Below are 22,854 nucleotides of genomic sequence, written 5' to 3' on the forward strand. Positions count from 1 at the left end.
GGCACAAGCAGGCAGGCTTATCCCAAAGGCAATGTGTAAAGTATTTGTACCAACACTCACAGTAACACAGCAAAGTCCTTCTTCAAGCAGGGGACACAGCACACAGCAAAGTCCTTCTCCTTTCTTTGGCAGAAACAACAACTGCAGAGGCCAACCCCAGACACACAGCAAGGGCAGCTCTTCTCCGCAGCAAAGGTTCCTCTTGATACGAGCTATAGTCAAAAGTTCAGGAGTTTTAGGTCTAGTACTTATACCCCAAAATGTCTTTGATCCCTTTGTGCAAGGGGCTCGGAGCCCAGTCCAAACCAGTTTTGGGGGGACCCTGCCAGTCCACAACAAAATCCTTTGTCAGTGTGAGCCTTGGTTTCAGACGCACCACAGGGGGGCGGAGCCAGCATTGTGGAAGGCAGGAGCAGCCCTATTCAGGTGCAGGTGCTCCTCCTCCCACCACTCCAAATGCAGATCAGGCCTATTTAGTCTAGTGCTGGGTCATCCAGGAAGGGTCAGGCACACCTCACCCCCTTCCCCACCCCAGAGGCTGTCTACTGGGAAAGCACATCCACTGTCTCTGCCACACTGAAACCAGACAGTCAATCCACAAACAGTTAGAGGCACACAGATAGGTTGAACAAGAAAATAGTCACTTTCAAAAAGTACTATTTTCAAACGCAGAATTTAAAAACCATCCTTTGTAAAAAGACTTGTTATTAAATTCTGAGTTCAGGGACACCAGACTCAAATTTTCTATCTTACTCCTATGGGAAGATATGCTTGTAAAATGTTGCAGAGCATTCCCCATTCTGTCAATACACTACACCCTGCCCAGGGGGGTACCTTGGGCCTACTATAGGGGTGCCCTATGTGCAAGGAAAGGGAAGGTTAGGGCCTGGCAATTGGGTGCACTTAATCCAACACAAAAGACCTGGCAATAAGCGGCACTTTTCATCATTTAGTACTGTGAATACGTAGGATCAAAAGGGAATATTTCTATCTATCTCCCTTGAGTCAGCAATTCTATTTCGTGAACTCTGAAATGATACCCTGTGCCATATAAATTAATATCTAATAGATCCCACAAAGTGAAAAGAAACCAGCCTATGATAGTGTCACTCAACCAGCAACCATCAATTTCAGGACCTGTAATATCACAAAAATTCTGATGTGCCTGATAAATTGTGGAAAAAATGAGAAATTATCTCACGTGCGCACCACAAGAGGGGCAACTGGCAGGTACTCACCAGTTTGCCCACGTACTTATCATCATTGATAACTTTCTCATGAAAAGAAAAAATGTGTCCAGTGTAAGAGAAGTGCAAAAAAATATAGAAGTGTAAGAAAAGACCCCAAAGGAAAAGGGAGACAATGATAGTCTCAAAGTAAAATTGGTTTAAACTCACGTATATACTTTCAACGTCTTTATTGCACTACGTGAATTATCCAAGGTTAAAAACACAGCATGTTGTTAACCACATCAAGGATGGCCAACATGTTTCATTGCCTATTTCAACAGTAACAGCAAATTCATCAGGGCATCTGAGGTCAACATTCACCTCTCTGAACCTTTCTATTTAGAAGAGTGACTGCACAAACAGAGAAAAGAACACAAAGATAAGGCTGGTAATTAGTAAGAGACACCGTCCATTCATATCCAGTAATTTAGAACAGGTGGTCATCTCAGCAAGTCCCATCAACAAGCTGAATTAAAATAGCAACCATGTATCATAAGGCTACTCAACATATTTACCTAAGGAGAGCCATGGGCCCACATACCAGCTCTCACTTAGTTGTAGGGGATATGTTAGTTTGACTTATCTCCCCTATTGCAAGAACCTCCGATGCTCACACCTTCACCTGTGGAGACAAACACTCAAACAGGGAAAGCGACCAACTGTAACACCCTACAGTTGTCACCAGTTCATCTTTCATACCCATCATCTTCACAACAAACCACTTTCAAATTCAAAAACGGACAGAGAACAGCCTCAGACACTTAGCGATCCCTTCCATGTCGAGGAAACAACCTCCACCGTTTAAATCGTTTTCTTAACATGGTCCACACTGTGCAATGCCACTCTCTACTTAGGAAGGTACACCATATCTGCCCAAGAATGCCGAATAAACCAGTCTAAACCTCACTCACTGTCACGTATACTCTCACCGTTTCAATTACGATCCCAGCGGTAACTCGTCCCAGCTTCAACCCGGGAGACGCATGCAGTCCATTTAAAACACAACGCGCCCTTCCACTTCCGGTTCACACTCATCGTACATCCGGAACCAGGGAGAAGGTATCGCGTTGCGCTTAACCAATTCGGCGGCCGTCTTACATTGGTTATATGAAAGAAAAGTTGATATAACAAAACTTTTGTATCAAACCCAACTGCACTCGCCAGCGGGAATTGACTCAGCTAAACCAAAGATGTGCCCGCTTTCTTAACTTCGCCACTTTGATAGTGATGCACATAATAAACGCAAGTCAACTACGTAAACTCCCAACTATTATCAAAACGATCACTACAGTGGCCATACTAATCGGGTCAGAAAAATTGTGAGAATAAGATCACTATATAAAAAACTCACATATGTTGTGTTTCTGCAACAAAGCATGCCACAGCAGAGGAGGGAAAAGACCAAGCCAATATATAAATAAAGTGCCTTTAGTGAGGGCCACAATATTCATAACCACACATCAGTGGCACCTACCGCAGCACATAACCAACACAGTTATTTGTAGGACAGGTTACCCCATAAATATACAGAGACCAACTCGATCTCGAAAATGATAAAGAGACCAGAGGGCTATTATGCATCTTCAACAAGGCTAATAGATTCATGCACAAATTACGGTGCCAAGAGTAATGAGCCAGAGCCATCATGACCACAACAGGAGCAGCGTTCCAATTCATCTTAATTTCTAGCTCGTGATCTTATTCCATTCAATTTGGTCATTAAGGCTGAATTGATCCACTTTCTCAGAATAGATCTAGCGTGCTTCTTTCATTGCTAGTCTTTTTTCAATGCTGTTGGGTTCACCCATCACTCTTTCCAGGACGACCCATTTCCCTGCTCTAAAATTGTGTTGTTTTTCTTGGTAATGTTCAACAATCTAGTAGTCAGCTTCCCATTTTTTATGGTACTTAGATGCTCCTGCACCCTCACTTTGATTTTTCTAGTTGTGAGTCCAATGTAGTGTAACCCACATTTGCATGTAAGTCTGTAAATAACGTTAACAGAGTTTCAATTACTAAACCTATTCAGGTGCCACGTTCTCCCATTCTGTAGCTGCACACTCTTAGTTTTATCAGTGAGTTCACAGACGAGCACCCCCCACAAGGGTAATGTCCTGATGGAATAGACGTGTTCAATATTTGCTCTGTTGGTCTCGTATGGACAAGCCTGTCCTTAAGATTCTGCGCACGCTTAAAAGCAAACCTCGGCTGAGGCATTTGAAAATCATTGGTAGATAACAAAGACCCATGTTTCCTCAGCACCTGACGTATCTTATTCGACAGGGGGTCAAAAGTCAGTACAACTGGCAAACACTCAGTTGCTTCTCTCGTATTCCTTTCAAGCAACGCCTCCCGGGGAGTATTATGTGCTCTCTTACGAGCTCTATTGACAATCTTTCTCGGGTATGCACGTTGCACAAGTCTTTCTGTAAGATGTTCCGATTGTTGCAAATAATCTACCGTGGAGGAGCAGTTCCTCCGGTAACGGAGAAACTGCCCCACCGGGAGGTTATCCCTCAATGCTCTAGGGTGGAAAGATTGATAGTGGAGTAATGAATTCTTATCTGTCGGCTTCTGATGAACAGTTGAAGTCAACTTGTTATCCACCACACATATATCCAGATCCAAGTATGTCGCTTTCTCATTGCTTATACTCCAAGTAAATTTTAAGCACTCATCACGCTGATTTAGCCAATCCAAAAATTTACAGAGATGGTTTTCAGTGCCAGTCCATACACATAAAACATCATCAATATACCTCTTCCAGAGGCAAAGATGCCTCTGGAAGGGGTTAGATGAATGGTACAGATGATGTTCTTCAAATTGGCCTACGTAGATACAAGCTAGGCTCGGCGCAAATGTTGCGCCCATTGAAGTACCGGACGTCTGTAAAAATAGCTCATTCTTATAAGCAAAGTAGTTCCGAGTCAGAGCAATCTCAATACACTGCATCACAAAGGACTGTGGCGTGTCGTAAAACCACTCCTGTGCCCCAAGAGCATGAGCTGCTGCCACCAGCGTCGCCTCCTGGGGTATGCTAGTGTATAGCGACTCAATATCAATCGTCACTAACAACTGTTGTGATGGATCAAAATCCATATCTTGGATAGTGCTCAGAATATCTGTGGCATCCTGGACATAAGACAACTGTTTCAAAACGGACTCTCTTAGCAAGAAATCAGCGAACTGCGAGAGAGGTTCTAACACAGAAGCAATCCCCGAAACTATCGGGCGTCCTGGTGGTGGACGTTGCTTCTTATGAATTTTCGGCAAGATGTAGAAAGCCGGTGTTATTGGTTTAGTATTGATCAAAAAATCAGCCTCTCTGCTAGTTATCCATTTTTTCTCTTTGGCTTGGCCTACCATAGATGTGATGACCGCTAAAAGCTCGACAACTGGATCTCTGGAGAGAGTTTGATAGTTCTTCTTGTCCTGTAATAGCCTCCTTACTTCCATATCATAATCTACAGTGTTCATAAGGACTATGGCCCCACCCTTATCGGCCGATTTTATTGTTAAGGAAGCATTATCTTGCAAGGATTTAATCGCCTGCCAATCACACCGGCTCATGTTACTAAAAGTTTGCTGATCCTGTGATTCCTCAAGCAGCTTGATTTCATCTAACACTTTTCTCTCAAACACCAGAAACTCTGGGTCAACGGCAGTACTCGGTGGACATCCTACGTATTCACAGTACTAAATGATGAAAAGTGCCACTTATTGCCAGGTCTTTTGTGTTGGATTATGACTTGAGTGGAGGGTGGCCTGGCATATATTACCCCTCTTTAGCTCCTTGTTGGATGAAAGTGGGTGCACTTGCCAGGTCAACATGGCAGTTAACAAACTGCACACAGGCACTGTGGTGGAAGGCCTGAAACCTCTTTTAGGGCTACTCATGTGGGTGTGTCAGGGCGCATCAGCCTGGAGCACACTGACAGACAGTGATCGCGCATAATCAGTAAAAAGACCTATAAACTACATTTCCCGGCATTCCTGACGATAGCGACGCCCCCACATGATGTGGACGCATCGGCAGGAAACCGGATAAAATCAAGACGGGAGTTCCGAGCCCTGTCGATTATTTTTGTGATTCCAGGCATAGAGATTGCTCCGCTCCTTCGAGACTCAGAGGTGGTGAGGGTGCTTGCTGCACCAGTTTGTTTCCTTCTCTGGCCATTATTTGAGCAGTAACTTGTGTTCCCTGTGCAGCTCTTTTTCCGTCTCCTCCGTTGGCGAGACCTCGTTTCCTGCGATCCCTTGCGGAGGAGGAGTTTATCCTGCTTCTAGGCATTATTCTCTTCCTTTTCCCTGTTGGCAAGACCTGCAGTAGTCTGTGGTTTCATGCAGGAAATAGTCAATACCAGGAAAAGTACTTTTGGTCATTGATCTCCTTCTTTGGATGCACGCTCTCATATTGCCACAGAGTGGGAAGCGCATTTTTTAGCTGCCTGTTCATTGCTATTTTGAATTTCATTTCGTATCCAGCAGAGACTTCTGAATACGCTTGCTTTGTGGTATGAAGTCCGTATGGTATATAGGGAACTCAGGAGACGGCGTTTATCCAGCAGGCATTATGATACTGTTCTCTACCCATTAGAACACTGAGATACTCTATTCAGGCTTCCTTTAACTGCAGTATGTGCGCATGACTTGAGATATTAAACTTCCCGTTACTCTGGTGTTGTTGGAGTCGAGATACATCTAAGTTTCATTCATAGTGGAATTAGTACAAGAATATTGTTGTACTATGGCCTTCTCTTTGACATGGTCTTTTAATTTATTTGCTTTCTAGGAGAGATTAGTAGAGGGGTGTTCAAGAGGTTTACATCCTTTGCATACCAGGCTATTCCACATCTCATTAGGGTAGGTGAGCAGTATCCTGTAGTGTAGTTCCTATATCCCTGATAGGCTCTGCGCATTGGAATAACACACACTATAGATTTGACATAGGACTAAGGTCAGTGTGTCTCTATCGAGTATATTAAACTTAATTACTTGTGTGTGCCAGCTAACTCAGAGGTCACTAGAAACTTCTCAAATATACAAGAAGGGATTAGTCTCTGACAACCGCATAAACATGACAGCTTTGTTTCCTTTTAGAATCGGAACAGTCTCAGAATCGTGGAAACAATAGATAACAGTTTCACTAAGTCAATCGTGCATGCTTCGTTTCTACAGAGTTGCACAGAAATAGAGAGACGGGCGTTTCAATAAAAGGGTTTATTGAACAGTCTTATTTCTCCTGCAAGAGATATGAATTGCTACAATCGTATGACAGACTACGAAGTACAATATGTACGAGGTTAGCAGTAAGAAAAAATACTGCAATAGCATGGTTTGTAGCTATGACATATATTAATCAAAATACATATATAAATAACATAAGCTAAAATGTGATACTCATCTGATGCTTCTAAATTGTCCTACCCCAGTGTATCTAACCTAAGTGCAGTACGAGGTTTGAAGTAGGTGCCATTTCTAAAGTATAGCTAGCTATATTTTAGTTTAGCCAAGAGTTGCCAAAAGTTTCTCAAAGTTCTAGTCAGCTCCATACCTTAGAATGAGAGAGGTTGGAATCTCTTTTCTGGACTCGATAGTCTAACCCCCCACAAAGGAAGTCAGAGAGCACTGGAGCTGGATTCTCTGCAAGGAGGATGGCAGCGTCAGGTCAGTGCATCAGGCTGGAACTCGATCTCCTTCCGAACTTGCCGTGGCAAACTGCGTAGTCTGGGTTGGATCGAATCCTCTGGGAACCGCAATTTGCCAGGGCAAGTGCTGGTATATTTATACCTTGAAGGTGTCTAGGAATGCCAGTATTGACGTAAAAGTCGGGCAGAGGAACGTCATGAATGAACCCCTAAGGAATAGATGTTCATGCATACTTAATGAGTTCTTGGAGAAATCAATATTCAAGCTGAGGGAAATTCCTAAAGGCTTAAGGGTCTGGTTTTCCAAGAATTTGTTGTGACGTGGATGGACGGATGTAGGTGGCCATGCCTGTATTTGGTTTGTACGGACAATGTGTTATACCCTACTAAGTTGTATTTACATGTACTCCAGCCCTGCTGCCTCTATGGTTCTCTCTCTTGTGATGCTCTGCCTTTATTGCTGCATCCTAGAGCTTCATATGATCATTCATTTTTCCTGTTTATAGTTTTTGCTTGTGTTACACATTTTCATGTCTCGTTTTCTTCTGAAGAAAAAGGGATAATGTTATACCCTACTAAGTTGTATTTACATGTACTCCAGCCCTGCTGCCTCTAGCTGCTCAGCCAGAGTGAGAGATGGTGATGGAATGTTGGTGTGCCTGTGATGCGTGGAATGCCTGGGTGTCTGAGTGGATGAGTGTTGGCAGTTAGAGATGGGCTGAGCAGCGAGGCAGGCTGCTCCTGGTGGGGCTGGTACCACACTAGGTTGGCTGGAGTCAAGACTGATGTAACTTGAACTGAGAGATAATAAAGAAGACTTAAATATACATCCTGGCTCCTGGTGTCTACCTTCATAGGACACAACACAATGTCTAAATAAGGGCCGGATTTCTATGTCCAAATAAGGGCAATGTGAATTGTACCTATATAAGGGCATACATCGGGAAACCTATATACGGAATCTAAATCTGCACACAACACCCACTTCAGTTTCGTATGAACGACGTTACTAAATCCTAAACATTCCAAACATATTTTAAAACAGAGTATTGCATGGGTTTTGATAAAATAATCTAAAAACATATCTAAAACATATGTCCTAAAAATACATTACAAAACCATTGCTATGCATAAAGTGTTGTACATATTAAAGGCAATGTTCCATTGTAAGCATAGGATCACATTGGAATGCTAAATGAATGAACCAAAATATATACATGTGATGAAATGGCTCGAAAATACAGAAGAAAAAGGGGCGGTAACCATTTCATATCAGGTTACACAAGGTGGCATATTGTCCCTGGAAGTGTTATCAAAGAATTCTGCTCTCTATGAATAGTTCTACTATAAGCAGATTACTGTGCCAAAAAATGAAAAATACAATTTTGGGACGGGAAGAAGAAAAAAATATATATAATCATAGAAAAAGTTCCAAAGTCAGTATCACGTTTGAAAAAGAATGAAGGTCAAATTCAGAGTCTCTCCGGAACACTGTGTGCTTGAATCAAAAGTCAGTGTTTGGGGATGGAGAAAACATAACATTTTCTAATCCTGTAGACAACAAGTATACCTTGTGTAGAAGATCAACAGCACATATATGCAAACTATCACCTTCAGCATGGGAAGCATCAGCAATGTCCGTATTGGATGTTACCTGCGTGCCTGGTGTTTCCTCTCGTACCTCAGCAGTAGCATGTTGCATCTGTGAGATCTCAATGAATGCCGCCATCAGGATTGGTAGCCTCTGGGGACAACACATAGCCTGGGCCGTTAACCGGTCCAGCAGAGTATCGATATCTGTAGGCATGACTGATGGGAGTGTCAGACAAATGTCCAGCACGCATTCTTCACCTCATAGCAGGCAGTGTAGAACAGGTAAGATGTAATCTTGCCAGATTGGTCTGAATGACAGAAACCAAGTGGTGTTTAATTCTCATAGACGAGGTAAACCCAAAATTTGGACGATGCGCTCACGACACTTCATCTCCAATAGAGTTCTCTCCATGGTGAATTGGGTGTCGCTGGTGATTTGGCTTGCCATATCGTAGCAGTAGGAGCAAAAATAGTATCCCTGCAATGAGTGCTAAAAGGAGCGGCATTCCGCCAAACACAGAAGGCACGAAGTTTGGAAACATTCCTAGGACTGCTTGAAAAGGTGCTAACAGTCCTGCACACACGTTCTTAAATACATGTACAATACTGCTCGTATCAGACATGTTTAAGATACGACCTAACATTTCTGAGAAATGCACAGGGCAGTTTGTATACAAAAGGGTATGTATCTCCGCAGAAGTCTTTGCGGCTTGGAGATCATAGGTTTCTTTTGGCAGAGGTCAAAGGCAAAAGTTTTTGTAAAAGAATGCCTTTCATTCTGCTTGAGTATCAACTCGTATAGAAGAGATATGCAGTGAAGGCCATAAAGGCGACTACCTGACTATGTCTATTTGGGGAAACAAGACCTGCATACAGCAATTGACCCTGGATGTAACCGTTACTAGATATGGGATACCGGGCAGCATGCCACAGCAGCTGTGATCATTCAACATAATGTAACTCCCATTTGAAAGTTGACCAAAGATTGGATAAATCACTGCTACCGGTGAACCATGCAGGTGGCAGGATAAGTTTGTAGTGGAACCGTCACAGGCCCCGTGTAAGTTAATACCATGGCAAAGGAGAGAACCGCTTAGTGCATGTTCACAGTTTTCACCGCTAAGAAACACTTCACGTCACCCACTCCAACATCTGTGTGTGTAAGGTAAATCCCAGGATGTCTTGATGTATTCTTTACCCAACCTTTCATATTTGCCTGCTGGTATATTTTTTAGGCAATACTGAAAATGGAAAGTCGTAACAGGCAGAGTAATCTTGCCATGTATGATCCACTCAGTAGCTGGTTTTTCTGCCACTGTGAATGGTAATTTCTCCAGCTTTTCAATGCTCAGCACCGTATAGTCTGCTCCCCTTTGTGCCAGTTTGAGCTGTCTATCAGTGAGATTGAATTCTGCAAACAGTGACGTAGTATTGATTAAACGCCAAGTCACATTGCCAGAACGCAGGTTTTGAAGCGTCCAGCCTACTAGCATGATAGAACGTAGCTGTGATTGACCATGTTGCAACATGACCAAGTCTTGTTCCATGATGTCTACGACAGATACAATGCTGTCCAAAGAATATATCCTGGACGACAGAGTTGTTAACCCATTGTCTACTACAGAGAGAGATTTCTCTAAATTAATACGATCAATTTCTCATATTCGTTCAGCAGCCTCTGCTGTCGGCGGACGCAGGGATTCAGGTAAGGCGATCGCGCGCGAGAATGTATTATTTTACAGCGCGAGCAAGAACCAAATTATCGCTAAGCTGCGGCATGCAGAAATGTTGACATTTTCGCGCTTTCCGCGGAACGCGAAAATGTCAAATTATCAGCAATTTCCGCGAACGGAACGAAATTTTAGCCCAGGCCTAGTAGACATACCCATTGTATGAACTCTTTGCCCACCCCAAGTCTCCGAAGGACCTGCCACATATAAGGCCACTCTACGGAGTTGAAAGCTTGTTTGATGTCTAACAATGCTATGGCGCCATCAGTTTCCAGCAGACTCAGGGTATGCCACACATGCGCCAGCCGTCTCAGGTTATAAGTCATATTTCTTCTTGAAATAAAACCTGCTTGATCCGAATAAATAAGCTGTGTAATCTTCGGGAGGAGACGTTCCGCCATTTTTCCACTGAGCATTTTTATATCGATATTGAACAGAGATATTGGCCTATAGGAACTGGGCAGGTTGGGGTCCATATTCCAATGCTTCCCTCATTGAGGGTGGAAGAGCACTTTTTCCCAGTGCCTCATTATAGACCTCTAGGAGTCTATCCACCAATAATGGGGAAATTGTCTGTAGAACACTGCCGGGAGCCTGTCAGATACTGTACTTTTAGCCGGTTTAAGACGACCTATAGTCCGGTTAAATTCATCTTTGGTGATCGCGACGCTCAGAGCCTCCTGTTCCTCAGGCTCCAACCGGAGGAGTTCAATTGAGGCCAGATAGGTAAGAATCGCCTCCAGGTCTGACCCAGATTGCTCTGTTACACCGCTCGTAGATGACTCGCCAAGGGTTTGGCTATCGCCCGCTGCATTTACACCAATGTCCAGTTGTTGGCGCGAATCTGCATTATCTGTGCCACAGATGTTTCTTGCCTCACTAGTCATGACAATAAAGCTCCTGTTCTATCTCCTTCTCTTTATAGCCTCTGACGATTGGCTGTAGGAACATGTTTTTCTAACCGACGAAGGTCAGTCAGGAGGGCCTCCTTGATCAGAGACTGAGGGACACCACTCCCTCAGTCTCTGGGGGGGCGTAGCATTCTCAGCCTCCAGCTTACACAAGTTAGCCTTGTGTGTAGCCACAACCCACTCCAATTGATGTCTAACCCCGTAAGATGTCTTGATGCAGATTCCCCTAATGAGCACCTTCATGGCCTCCCATTCAGTCGCCTGGCATGAGGCCGACCCCCAGTTCTCCTGGAAGTACCAGTTTAGTTCCTCAGATATTGCTGCTACAAATGGAGGGTCTGTTAGAGCTTCAGTATTGAGCTTCCAAAGGGGTATCTCAGACCTAACCCCTCTACCCTCTATTTCCATCAAGACTGGGGAGTGATCCAACAAATATCTGGGCAGGCAAGTTATCCCTCACACAATCCAACCAAGGACTGTAGAGAGAAAATAATAATAATCCGGTCTACTGGAGGTTCTTGTGGCGGGTGTATAACATGCAATCTGCCTTGTAGTGAGATGGCGATAGCGCCATACATCTCGTAAGTGCATACCCTCTACCATATCTTGTAGCTCGCTAGTAATTTTTGGCCTAGTGTGAATTGCGGTGGTTCTCGGTCGAGAGAGACATCAATGACACAATTAATGTCCACCACCAGCATCGTTGGTGCCCCCAGGTATGGTGAGGCCGCATCCAAAAAGTTAGGGGAAAAGGAACCATTATCTTCATTTGGGGCATATACATTAATAATACACACTTCTTTGCCATCCAACCTCCCATGTAGGAGGACATACCTTCCCTCTGTATCGACTACATGGTGTAGGTGTTGAACTGGAACCCTGTTGCCACCCATATGAGAGCCCCCCCTTGCAAACCCAGAATACGAGGTGGCGTACAGTTGTCCTCTCCAGCGTTTCCGTAGGCACGCTATAGTGTCTCCCCAGATATGGGTTTCCTCAAGACAGGCCACTGCTACCTTATACCTTTTCAAGTATGCGAATATACGCCTACGCTTTTCAAAGGCAGCTATGCCTCGGACATTCCATGTGATCAACTCACTGGTGGTGGCCGCACACTTCTTCCACTCGGCCTCCATGCATCCATTCTGCTCTAGTAGATGCGATCAATCGCGAGAATCAGACGTAAACGCATTCGTGGGACCCAGTTCTCCTTTCTGGGCCCGAAGCTTTGGAACTCACTGCCTACCTTCATTAGGCTTGAGGCGGATTATGTGCGGTTCAGGAAACTGCTTAAAACGTGGTTGTTCACCCTGGCGTACAACTAGCTTCTCATTGCTTGTTTTTTCTCTGTCTTTCTCTTTGTTTACCCTTTCTCCTCTGTGTCCCCATAGCACCAAAATAATAATAATAATAATAATATTAAAATTTGTAAAGCGCATGGCTACACTAACTAGTGTGTCCCCGCGCTGAGACAAGAGCCCAATTATGCCAGGGGGGATGAGAGCAGAAAAAGGATCCGACAGGTGGGTTACCAGATGGAAAAAGCCACGTCTTGAGCTTTCTCTGAAAAATTGTCTCCGATGATTCCAGTCGGAGCGCTATCGGAAGTTTGTTCCAGTATGTAGCCACTAAAAAGCGGAAAGAGCGCCCGCCCATCCTAGCTCTTCTGATGGTCGGGATGCTGACTTGACCCGTCCCACTAGATCTTAATCACTGCATTGGGACATGTGGGGTAAGAAGATCATGCAAATAGGAGGGGCCCTTCTTCTGTAGAATGCGGTGACTAATGCACATGGCTTTGAAAAGAACACGTTTCCTCATCGGGAGCCAATGCAGGTAAGCATTAGAACAAGACACGCGCTGCCGCATTCTGAATGTGCTGGAGTCTCTGAACACAATTGCTGTTTGCTCCTAAGTAAAGGACGTTCCTGTAGTCCAAACGAGATGTCACAAGGGCGTCAACCATCGTTTTCCTAGCTGACACCGGGAGTGCATCTAAGGTCTTCCGGAGACTGCGTAAAACTCCAAAACAGTTTCCCGTCACTCGCCTGGTATGAGTTTCAAAGGAGAGTTTAGTGTCTGCCCACATTCCCAGGTTCTTTACCTGATCCCTAGGTGATGGGGTAGGACCCAGTGACTGAGGCCACCATGCGGAGGACCAAATCGAAGGGGCCTTACCTATCACTAAAACCTCTGTTTTGTTGCCATTAAGTTTAAGGCAGTTAGAAGCCATCCATAACGCCAATTCTTGAAGACACATTGAAAAGTTAGTGGCCGCCTCTTCAGAGTCTTCAGTAAGGGTCACCACGAGTTGTGTGTTGTCAGCGTATAACACCACACTGACTCCAAACTCCCCTACAATCTCTGCCAGGGGGGTAATGTAGAGATTAAAAAGAGTCGGGCTGAGTATGGAGCCCTGAGGGACCCCTTTATCCAGCTTAACACTTTTGGAGAGGAAAGGTTTCTGCGACACCTGAAAACTGTGGTCAAGAAGAAAAGACCTTAACCATTCCATCGCCCTACTAGCCAAGCCTCCTTCCCTAAGGCGCTGCAGTAGCATGTGATGGGCAATAGTGTCGAAAGCGGCACTGAGATCTAAAAGGACTAGAGCAACCGTCTGTCCTGCATCTACATGTCTACGGATGGTTTCAGTAGATAGAAGCAGAGCCGATTCAGTAGAGTAGGTGGCACGGAAGCCTGATTGTGTAGGGTGAAGAAGGTCATGATGATTAATATGACCAGTCAGTTGGATGGTTACCACCTTCTCTGCTAATTTAGCAAAGTAAGGCAAAAGAGAGATGGGACGAAGGTTATCAAGCTGACTCATGCTCATGTTCGGTTTCTTTTTTAGGGGGATGACAATAGCCTCTTTCCATCTTTTAGGGACAACCCCAGATGAAAACGATAGCTCAAGAAGATGTCTAATGTAAGGCTCAAGAACCTCTAAACTCCCTCTTAGGATCTTGGGGGAGGCTGGATCACTAGGAGAGCCAGACTACTAAGGGCTACTCCTTTAAGTGTGCCCCCACTGGGGGCTACAAAATTACAGAGGCAGTCCGCCTCTGATATCCTAGATATTCCCTTCCCATCAGCACATTCGTGTTGTTCTGAAACAGGGAAAGTGGAATAGATTTTCTCCACCTTCTCACGAAGAAGTCCGATATCCTATTACAGGAGTCAGCTGAGCTCGTGTCAGGGGCTGTCACTCTTGCTAGCGACGAGATCTCTTTAAAAATGGTAAAGAGCTCCTTCGAAGAGTTTTCAGCTGCCTCAATCCTATCACTGTAATATATGGCCCGCGCTTTCCTGATCATCGCATGATATTTTTTTTGACTTGATTTATATTCAGTTTTCGTAGGTTCATCAAATGTCCTCCTCCATACTCTCTCAAGACGCTTACAGGCTGATTTAGCAATTCTAAGTTCATTGCTGAACCAAGGAACGGTTTTAAACTGCCTATCCAGTGCTCTCGAGGACCAGGGAGCTGTACTATCTAATGCCTCCAGGATACGCTTAACAGTAGTAATTTGGCATAACGCAAAGCGGGTTGTATTATTTGCTCAATCAGGCTGGGTGCAAAACGCATCTGGGGCCCTGGAGGTCGATAAATCAGGAACCCCTTTATGCAGCAATTTGAAGGCGCCATGATGGAAAAAAAGCCGGCTTCACAATCCTCAATCTCCATGGTTTCTAAAGTGCACTGAATGGATAGCCTATGTACAGTGGCAATTCTTCCTCCCCTGTTAGTAGTTGGGTCAGCTCTGATGATACCATAGGTGTGAGGAAGGGCTTCAAGAATATCAGGAGCCGAATCCTCACTAAGCCATGTCTCCGTGAGGAATAGCACATCTGGTTGGACATCCCACAGATAATCATAGATTTCAAGTTTATGTTTCCCCAGGGATCTACAATTGATCAGAGAACAGTTAAGTGGCTGATTATCCTCCCTAGTTTTCAGGCACATATTAGACATAAAAGGGCAGTGGCTACACTTATGCCACCTATTCCCAGCCAGAATGCTGTGTTTACACTGCTCCATGGTAGGGGGACGTAAAGCAATAAGCTGCTTTGCAGTGTACCTGCATGCTACTCCTATACGAGCAGGGGTTCTGGCCCCGGGTCCCGGTTGGGCGCAGACGGGCTTGCCTTTGGCGCGCCGGCAGCATGCCCACTGCTCACGTCCGCTCAGGTATGCGCAATTTAAAGCCGCGCTCCTCCCCCAACTTGACCGCTGACCTGACTGACAGGAGAAGCGGAAGTGCAAGGCTCGGACCTTCCATGCCCTCCGCTCAACGGCACTAGCTGCTGTGTCGGACCGGGGCGGGAAGGAGGAAACAACAGAGCACTAGCACCCGACTACAAAATACAACAGTAAGGGGTTTAAAAACAATTACAATGAATTAAATGAAGTCACCATACTAGCCGGCAAAAACGGGAGTGACAGCCTCTCACACAGACTGCCCTTGCCGCTGCGCATCCGCTCAGGCATGCGCAATTTAAAGCCCCACTCCTCCCCCGACTAGACCACTGACCTGACTGACAGGAGAAGCGGAAGTGCAAGGCTCGGACCTTCCATGCCCTCCGCTCAACGGCACTAGCTGCTGTGTCGGACGGGCGGGAAGGAGGAAACAACAGAGCACTAGCACCTGAGCACAAAATACAACAGTAAGGGGTATAAAAACAATTAAATTGAATTAAATGAAGTCACCGTACTAGCCGGCAAAAACGGGAGTGACAGCCTCTCACACAGACTGCCCTTGCCGCGGCATCACTGTGGAAGGTACTAAACAAGCACCCGGGAAGCCTCTAACGTCCAGCCAGTCACATGCTTCCTCCACTGAAAAAAAAATAGTGCCTATCCTTTGCTCTCAACCCTCAAGTTTGCCGAAAAAGGAGTTGTACTTGAGGTTCAAGTCTCTCATGCACCTTTTCACCACCAGAAAGGAGCGTCGTTGTTACTGCACTCGTGTGTCGTCTGGGTAGATGGAGATTTGATGGCCCTCGTGTGTCCGTGTGTTCCGGTTACGGGTGAGGTCCAGGTCGCGGAAATTGAGAATTTGAGCAATGAGAGCCCTGGGCAGCGTCTCCTGTTTCGGAGGGGGGACCAATGCTCTATGTGCCCTTTCCACTGTGAAAAACTTAGAGAGTTTCTTGGAGGCCAGAGCAACAACCAACCAGTTCTCCAAAAAGAGTTCCGCAGACGGTCCTTCTTCCTTCTCAGGGAAGCCAACAAAGCGAAGTTGTTTCTCCGTGTCCATGTCTTATCACTCATAGCAAGGATGCCTTTGTTTGGATGGTTGAGGAGCACTTTTACCACTCATCACACCCATTTCTAATCCCTTTTTAAGATATCTGCTAGGGCAGGTATGGGGTTGTTCTGAATATGTAATTGTCAGAGGCTGTGCAGTCACGAGGCACAGGAGCAGAATGTCGCTTTTTTCCAAATGCCCCTCCAAGATTTCCAGCAATACGTAACGTTTGATACACAATGCTATGAAACCCCAGGGGGGAAAGGGGATGGGACAGAGAAGAGACAGGCACACTCGTCTGGTTCTTCTTCCTGCTTCAGACGCGTCTTCCTTCGGCATTTCTTGTTCGCTAAGAAGGAAATAGTCAACACTTAATTCCCAAACTTTCTCCCAGCTCTCCCCACTCCTTACCCATTAGTTCAAAACCTACCCTAAGGAGGTGTGACCCTGGCTCCTCTTCTGTCTGAGTGATACTTGTGATTGAATGCTGCAACTAAACAAATATGTGCGTTAATTTCCCTCCAGGTTTGTTTACCTTCTATATTAACTTCCTCCCTTTCTCTTTCTCTCCTTTATTTCAGATTCCTCACCTCACGTTATCACTGCAGACGATGTAAGGATTCTCAGGTAAGTGTTTTTCTCTAGTTGTGCTTTATATTTGCTGCCACTCGTGTTTTCACTGCTGACGCTGAATGAATACTCAGTAAGTGTTTGTCTTGCTACGCCTTATTATCTTCTCCTTTTCCTCTCTTGGTACGTAGTTCTTATTACCTAGATATAATCCTATCTAGCCCTTCCTTGCTTATGTCTTATATATTTCACTGGCTTTTGAAAATATGTAGTAAGAGTAATCCTAGCTGCTTGTGCTGACTGTCATATTCCTCCCCATAAAAACGATAGTTTTCTCATTAGCTGCGCAAGCTATTCACTACACCAGAGCGCACTGGAGCACTATTCTCTAATTTGCTCTGTTACTTTTCTGCGCATGCCCAATACACAGAACAGTCTTACTTCAATATCTCTAACTCCTCTAGACACTCTGAAAGTATTTCTTCTTGTAGAGTCTTCGCCCGCCGACTCCGCAGAAACTAAGGTCGACGTCCGTTTACTCTTCCCAGTCAGGTGAAGTGCGCCACAGCGCGGGCTCAGCACCTGGACATTCCAGATTGCTGCCGCACGCTAGAGCGCAAACTCATTTCTCTTGATGTCTGCCGATGGCCGCCATCTTAGGGGCGATTATGAATCGCCTCCTCAATCTTCTTGGTGCCATCATTCTTTTAAAATAAGCTTTGCGGAAGATTACACCCACAGTTTGTCTCTTCCTCTGCGGGAATTTAGCGACCCTGACAGTAATTCAGGTTTGGGTGCACCAACAACTTTATTATTTGGATTTTTTTACCACTGTTTATAGAATTTGTTATTTTGTTCCAAAGAGCGCATACTTTGTCTTTCACCTGGTCTTCAACTCCCCTGTTCCCCTACTCCTAGATATTCTTATGCTCCTGGGAACCATCTCCTGACTAATGAACTTCTGGCTTTTGTGCTGGTCAGGGACAGCAGTTCAATCAATTAAATTTATAGATAAATTAAGCAGTTTTATTGACAAATAAAATAATTCACTAACAAAAGAAAACATAGATAACATTTAAAATGAATAAAGCTAACATGATTCAAAATACCATAACAGAAAACATAAAGTGTTTAAAAAAATCATCATGAAGCAAGAAAACATATTCTAATCAGAAATTAAAAAAAAAACTGCGATATTGACTTCAAAAAAATATATATATATGTGTGTGTGTATATATATATATTCACTTAAAAAACCATAGGTTTCACACATGTTATAGTTAGGTGGATATTTCACTCGTAAAAAAACAATGAAATTCCCCCGTTATAGTTAGTTCAGATAACTATAACTCGCGCGCCCGCAATCCTGCTCATGACGTCACATATTACATCACTCATGACATGGTCAGTGGCATCACTCATGACATCACTGATGACATCATCCTTGTGATAGAGTGGCGGTCGCGCGAGTTATAGTTATCTGAACTAACTATAACGGGGGAATTTCATTGGTTTTTTACGAGTGAAATATCCACCTAACTATAACATGTTTTTTAAGTGAATTTGTACGGTTTTTTAAATGCTAAGTTATGTATGTATTATTATTTTTTTTATATATTTATTTTACAATAAACTACGTATTAAATTTTTATTTTTTGTTTTTTTTTGGTTTTTCACCATGCGCGCACGGTGCGCGCACCCCCGCGATTTAAAAAAAAAAAAAAAGATGTTTTTTTCTGCCTTCGGGGTCCTTCAGGGACCCCCTGACAAAGGCTAGGGGGTCAGGAACTCTCTACCCTGCCCCCTTTTCACGTTCGCCACCTTCCTTTTTCACTCTCGCACTGAAAACAAACAAAATGGCAGCCGACACTTCCTGATTTCGACAGATTCGAACGTTGACTAACATGTAACCACCAATCAGAATTACGCTCGCGCACGTTAGGGTGCTCGCACGGTGCGTGCACCGTGCGCGCACGGTGCGCGGCTATAGATATGTATGTGCTTTTAACTGCAATTTTCTCAGGAACTACTGAACAGATTGACTCCATATATGCAAAAGGCACATCCCTGACCTGAGGACTACCTCTCTGCCAAATTTCAAGTAATTCTGTTCAGCCATTCGGGCTGTACCTTCGACTAAAGGTCCTATGGGAAAATGCATGGGGAAAATGCGTTTTGGGACCCCCCTTTTTTCTCGGCCCCCGCTTGATGAATCCCCTCGAGACTTTCAGAGTAGGAGCTGAGCGGAGCGCCCCATTAGTTTTGAAAATTTCGCGAAGATTCATCAACCGGCGCCAAAGTTATTCAAAATAGAATTTTCAGATTTCCTATAGAAACACGGTCCTAACTATAACTATCTACTGGCAACCGCCAGTAGATAATATATATATATAGATATATATATATTTAAATATATATATGCGGCAAATATCACTTTTTCCTCACTCGGACAGGAATAAAAGACTCGCAATCCAGGGTGAATGTAATTGGTTATTTTACTGGCAACGCGGTTCGATCTGACGATCTTCTTCACAAAGGCTTTGTGAAGAAGATCATGAGATTGAAACGCGTTGCCAGTAAAATAACCAATTACATTCACCCTGGAGTGCGAGTCTTTTATTTCTGTCCGAGTGAGGAGAACGGGATATTTCGCGTAAATTCAGCCGGGATCCGACACCCTGAACTCGCACCGACCCCAAGTTGAGAGGAGCCGGTTTCATGACGGAGACTTTCCTCGTGTGTGTATGTGTGTATGTGTGTGTGTATATATATATATATATATATATATATATATATATATATATATATATATATATATCTTGCCCTCGCTCCCTATCCAGTAGCCTTTCCAGGTGTAGCACAGGCCATGGCCACCAGCAGATGAAGGTGAAGTCTTCCTGCCACGCTGCTTTAGCTTCCCTAACATGGTCATATGTGATTGATGGGGAAGTAGAATTTGTTTTTGCTTATGCGGCTGGATAGTAGTTTGGATCAGTGGGTCCTTCAGGTTTGTTCAGTTTGGTTTTGCTTCCCACCCCTCCTCGCATACCTCCAGTTTGTGTCCAGACATCAGCAGATGCTGCTGACATCAGAAATCCAGATGCTGCTTACCAAGGGTGCAATTGATTTGGTACCCGAGACAGAAAGGGGCACAGGAACTTACTCCTATAGTTTTTAGTCTCTAATAAGGACAGGGGTTTGAGGTCAATATTGGATCTCAGGCTTCTGAACACCTTCTTGCAGAGGGACACATCCAAAAGGTTGACATGGCATGAGTCCTCGCTGCCATGGATCGTGGGGGTGGATGGTGTCCTTAGATTGGTGTACTTTCTTGTGCTGCTCCTGCTTCCTCAGCAGCACTTTCAGTTCACCCTCCTGCTCTTCGGCCTTACTTTTATCCCTTGGATGTTCATGAAAATGACAGCTGTGGTCCAGCTTACCTTGCACATGCGGAATACCTGCATTTTCTTAACGCTGTCTGTCCTGCGTCTTAAATGCATTTTCCACTGTGAATCTGGTCAAGTATGTCCTGAGGGTCAATTCAAACACTATGGACTGTGTTTCCATTCCCAGTATTGTGACCCTGCCCATGGGAAATGCTTCCGAAAAGTACCTTTGATAGGTTGCCAGGACCAGTGGGTTGTGGTAGCAAAGCTTCACTTTGTTGGTGAATACTTTCCTTCATCCAATCCTTTGGAGCACCTTGAAGACACAGTCCTATTCAGTCCTTGTTATGATACCTCAAGCTATACGTTGGCTCATTGTGTCTCAGGGGGTCACAAAGCTGCAAAGTAGCAGGGCACCTGAATCACAAAACAGCCCAGCTGATCTAGTTACAGTTTATGGTCAATTTAAGCACAACAAGAGTGTGTCCAGAGGTTTCTTCTTCCTGAGATGGTCTTGGGTGAATCTACCCTGCCATGGGAATGCCACGGCCCTGCCCCTGCTCCGGGTTTCCTAAACTCTGAGCGTGGCATGCACATTAGGGACTGTCTCTTATGGCCTAGGGAGAAGAGATCTGCTCTGTTTTCCTCAGGTAGCTTGAACCTGATGAGAGCAATTCATCATGGGCTACATTGAGTACTTAAGCAGAATTCTCTTTGTTCACAAAAGGTTATATAGTTTAGCTGAGGCTCCACCTGCTCAGGAACCTGGCCAAGGTTCTCAAATTTATGTTTTGAAACCTGCCAAACACTGAAAATTAATGGTGAACATTGTCCATCAATGGACTGTAACAACACTATTGGGCTAATGATGAAAACATACAAATCAGGGCACGTTAGAAACAGAAGGAGACAATATTCATGAAGCACTTTAGAGAATGATGCATGCTAGAGTGACAGTACCTGTAGGGATGCAGTCCTCTGATGTGCTTTGGTCTGTAGTCCAATCAAGGGAGTCTGTGGTGGATCCAGTCGTTGTTTGGTCGGTGCTGCTGCTGGGTGTTGCAGAAGTTGTACCTGTGAACCAGGAGAACATGCACAAACAAGGATTGTGTAATGTGTGCACAAACATGCATTCTTGTGTACCTGAGCAAGAAACTAGAGGAATGTATACAATTCTACTAAGAAGGTGCCCACATCTGAATTGCATGGGACCCTGGAGATGCTCTAATCCGAGGATCCTTTATAGGTTCAGAGTCTCTAACCCTGGCTAGACAAAAGGTAACATTGTCAATTTGAGTGGTTTCCTATTTAGCATTACAGGAAGTGATATCACATAATCTCTTCCTCCCGATAACGTGAAAGGAAGTGACATCAGATGAACACTGTCTGCCCCAATAGGACTTTAATCCCAATAAAATGGTCACAATTTATAAAATCACGTGGGCTGCAGGTCTCTTACGAAACTAGGGCCGCATGGTATAGTTTTACAACCTAGATACATCTGATTCATCATGAGTCACATGATTAACAGCATCCTATTTTGAGAGACAGCTACATTCCTTGTTTAAATTAATACAAATACAGAATTTATGCATTTTCAAAAGTCAATAAGGCCCTTGTCAGAGGACAAAAAATGCACCTTTCAGTAACTGGTATATTTTTCCTTTCTTCATGTATGAATGCATGTGTATTTGTAGATAAGCATGCATTATTTGGCATCCGGGATATATTTTCTTAATATCATATTGATCAGAATAAACTTTGCCAAGAGGATGCCCATCTGGCAAACATTCATCCTAGACTCTGATCCCTGGGAGCAGTGGCTTACAGTGTTGAGTTCCTCAGTGTTCATCCTTGAGCCCCACTCTTTTTAATGTCTATGTGGCCCCATTGGCAGATGTTGTATTCCACTTCAGATCCATATAGTAACATACGCCGACTACACACAGCTGGTTGTAGCATTGAAACTGAGCTTATGATTCTCAGGAACCCTCTAAGCTTTAAAACAAGCACTATGTGGCCAGCTTGTATGGGCCCGGTACCAGCCCCAAAAACCGAGATAAAAAGTCTGGGCATTTGGTTAGATCAAGACTTCACCTTAAAACCCAGGCTAGGAAGACTTCTGCCTCATGTGATGGCTGGCTTAAAATAATTCACAAAGTGCTTCCCCTTCTTCCCTTTCAAGCAAAAAAATTGCTGATCCAGGCACTAATCCTTTCAAGGATAGATTATGGCAACACCCTATATCTAGATGCCCCGAACTCAGTGGTCATGAAACTGCAGATTGTACAAAATTGTGCAGCAAGACTGCTTACGGGGACCCCCAATCGTTGTCCAGCAAGGCCCGTGCTATGCTCCCTCCACTGGCTCCCAGTGCAGGAGTGAATCAACTTTAAGTCCCACTGCGTTGCCCATAAGTCTCTCGAAGGGAGTAGACCCCCTATCAGTAAAGCCACGATCCGCCCCTATAGGGCGAACAGAGGACTCCGCTCAGATGAGCTCCATCTAGCAGCGGTCCCTAGGAACAAGAATGCCAGA

The 22,854-nt window shown here is 44.5% G+C and overlaps 1 protein-coding gene across 1 annotated transcript in view; it reads right to left on the bottom strand.

Moving 5' to 3' along the window:
• LOC146830289 (uncharacterized) overlaps positions 1-22,854 on the bottom strand; it is a 206,924-nt gene that overhangs the window by 30,788 nt on the left and 153,282 nt on the right. The window contains exon 7 of the mRNA XM_085604478.1: positions 21,277-21,390. Coding sequence (XP_085460604.1) covers positions 21,277-21,390 — 114 coding nt within the window. The remainder of the gene's footprint in view (positions 1-21,276; positions 21,391-22,854) is intronic.

The sequence above is a fragment of the Triturus cristatus genome, chromosome 5_1, assembly GCF_964204655.1.
Source record: "Triturus cristatus chromosome 5_1, aTriCri1.1, whole genome shotgun sequence".
In the NCBI taxonomy this organism is placed as follows: Eukaryota; Metazoa; Chordata; class Amphibia; order Caudata; family Salamandridae; genus Triturus; species Triturus cristatus.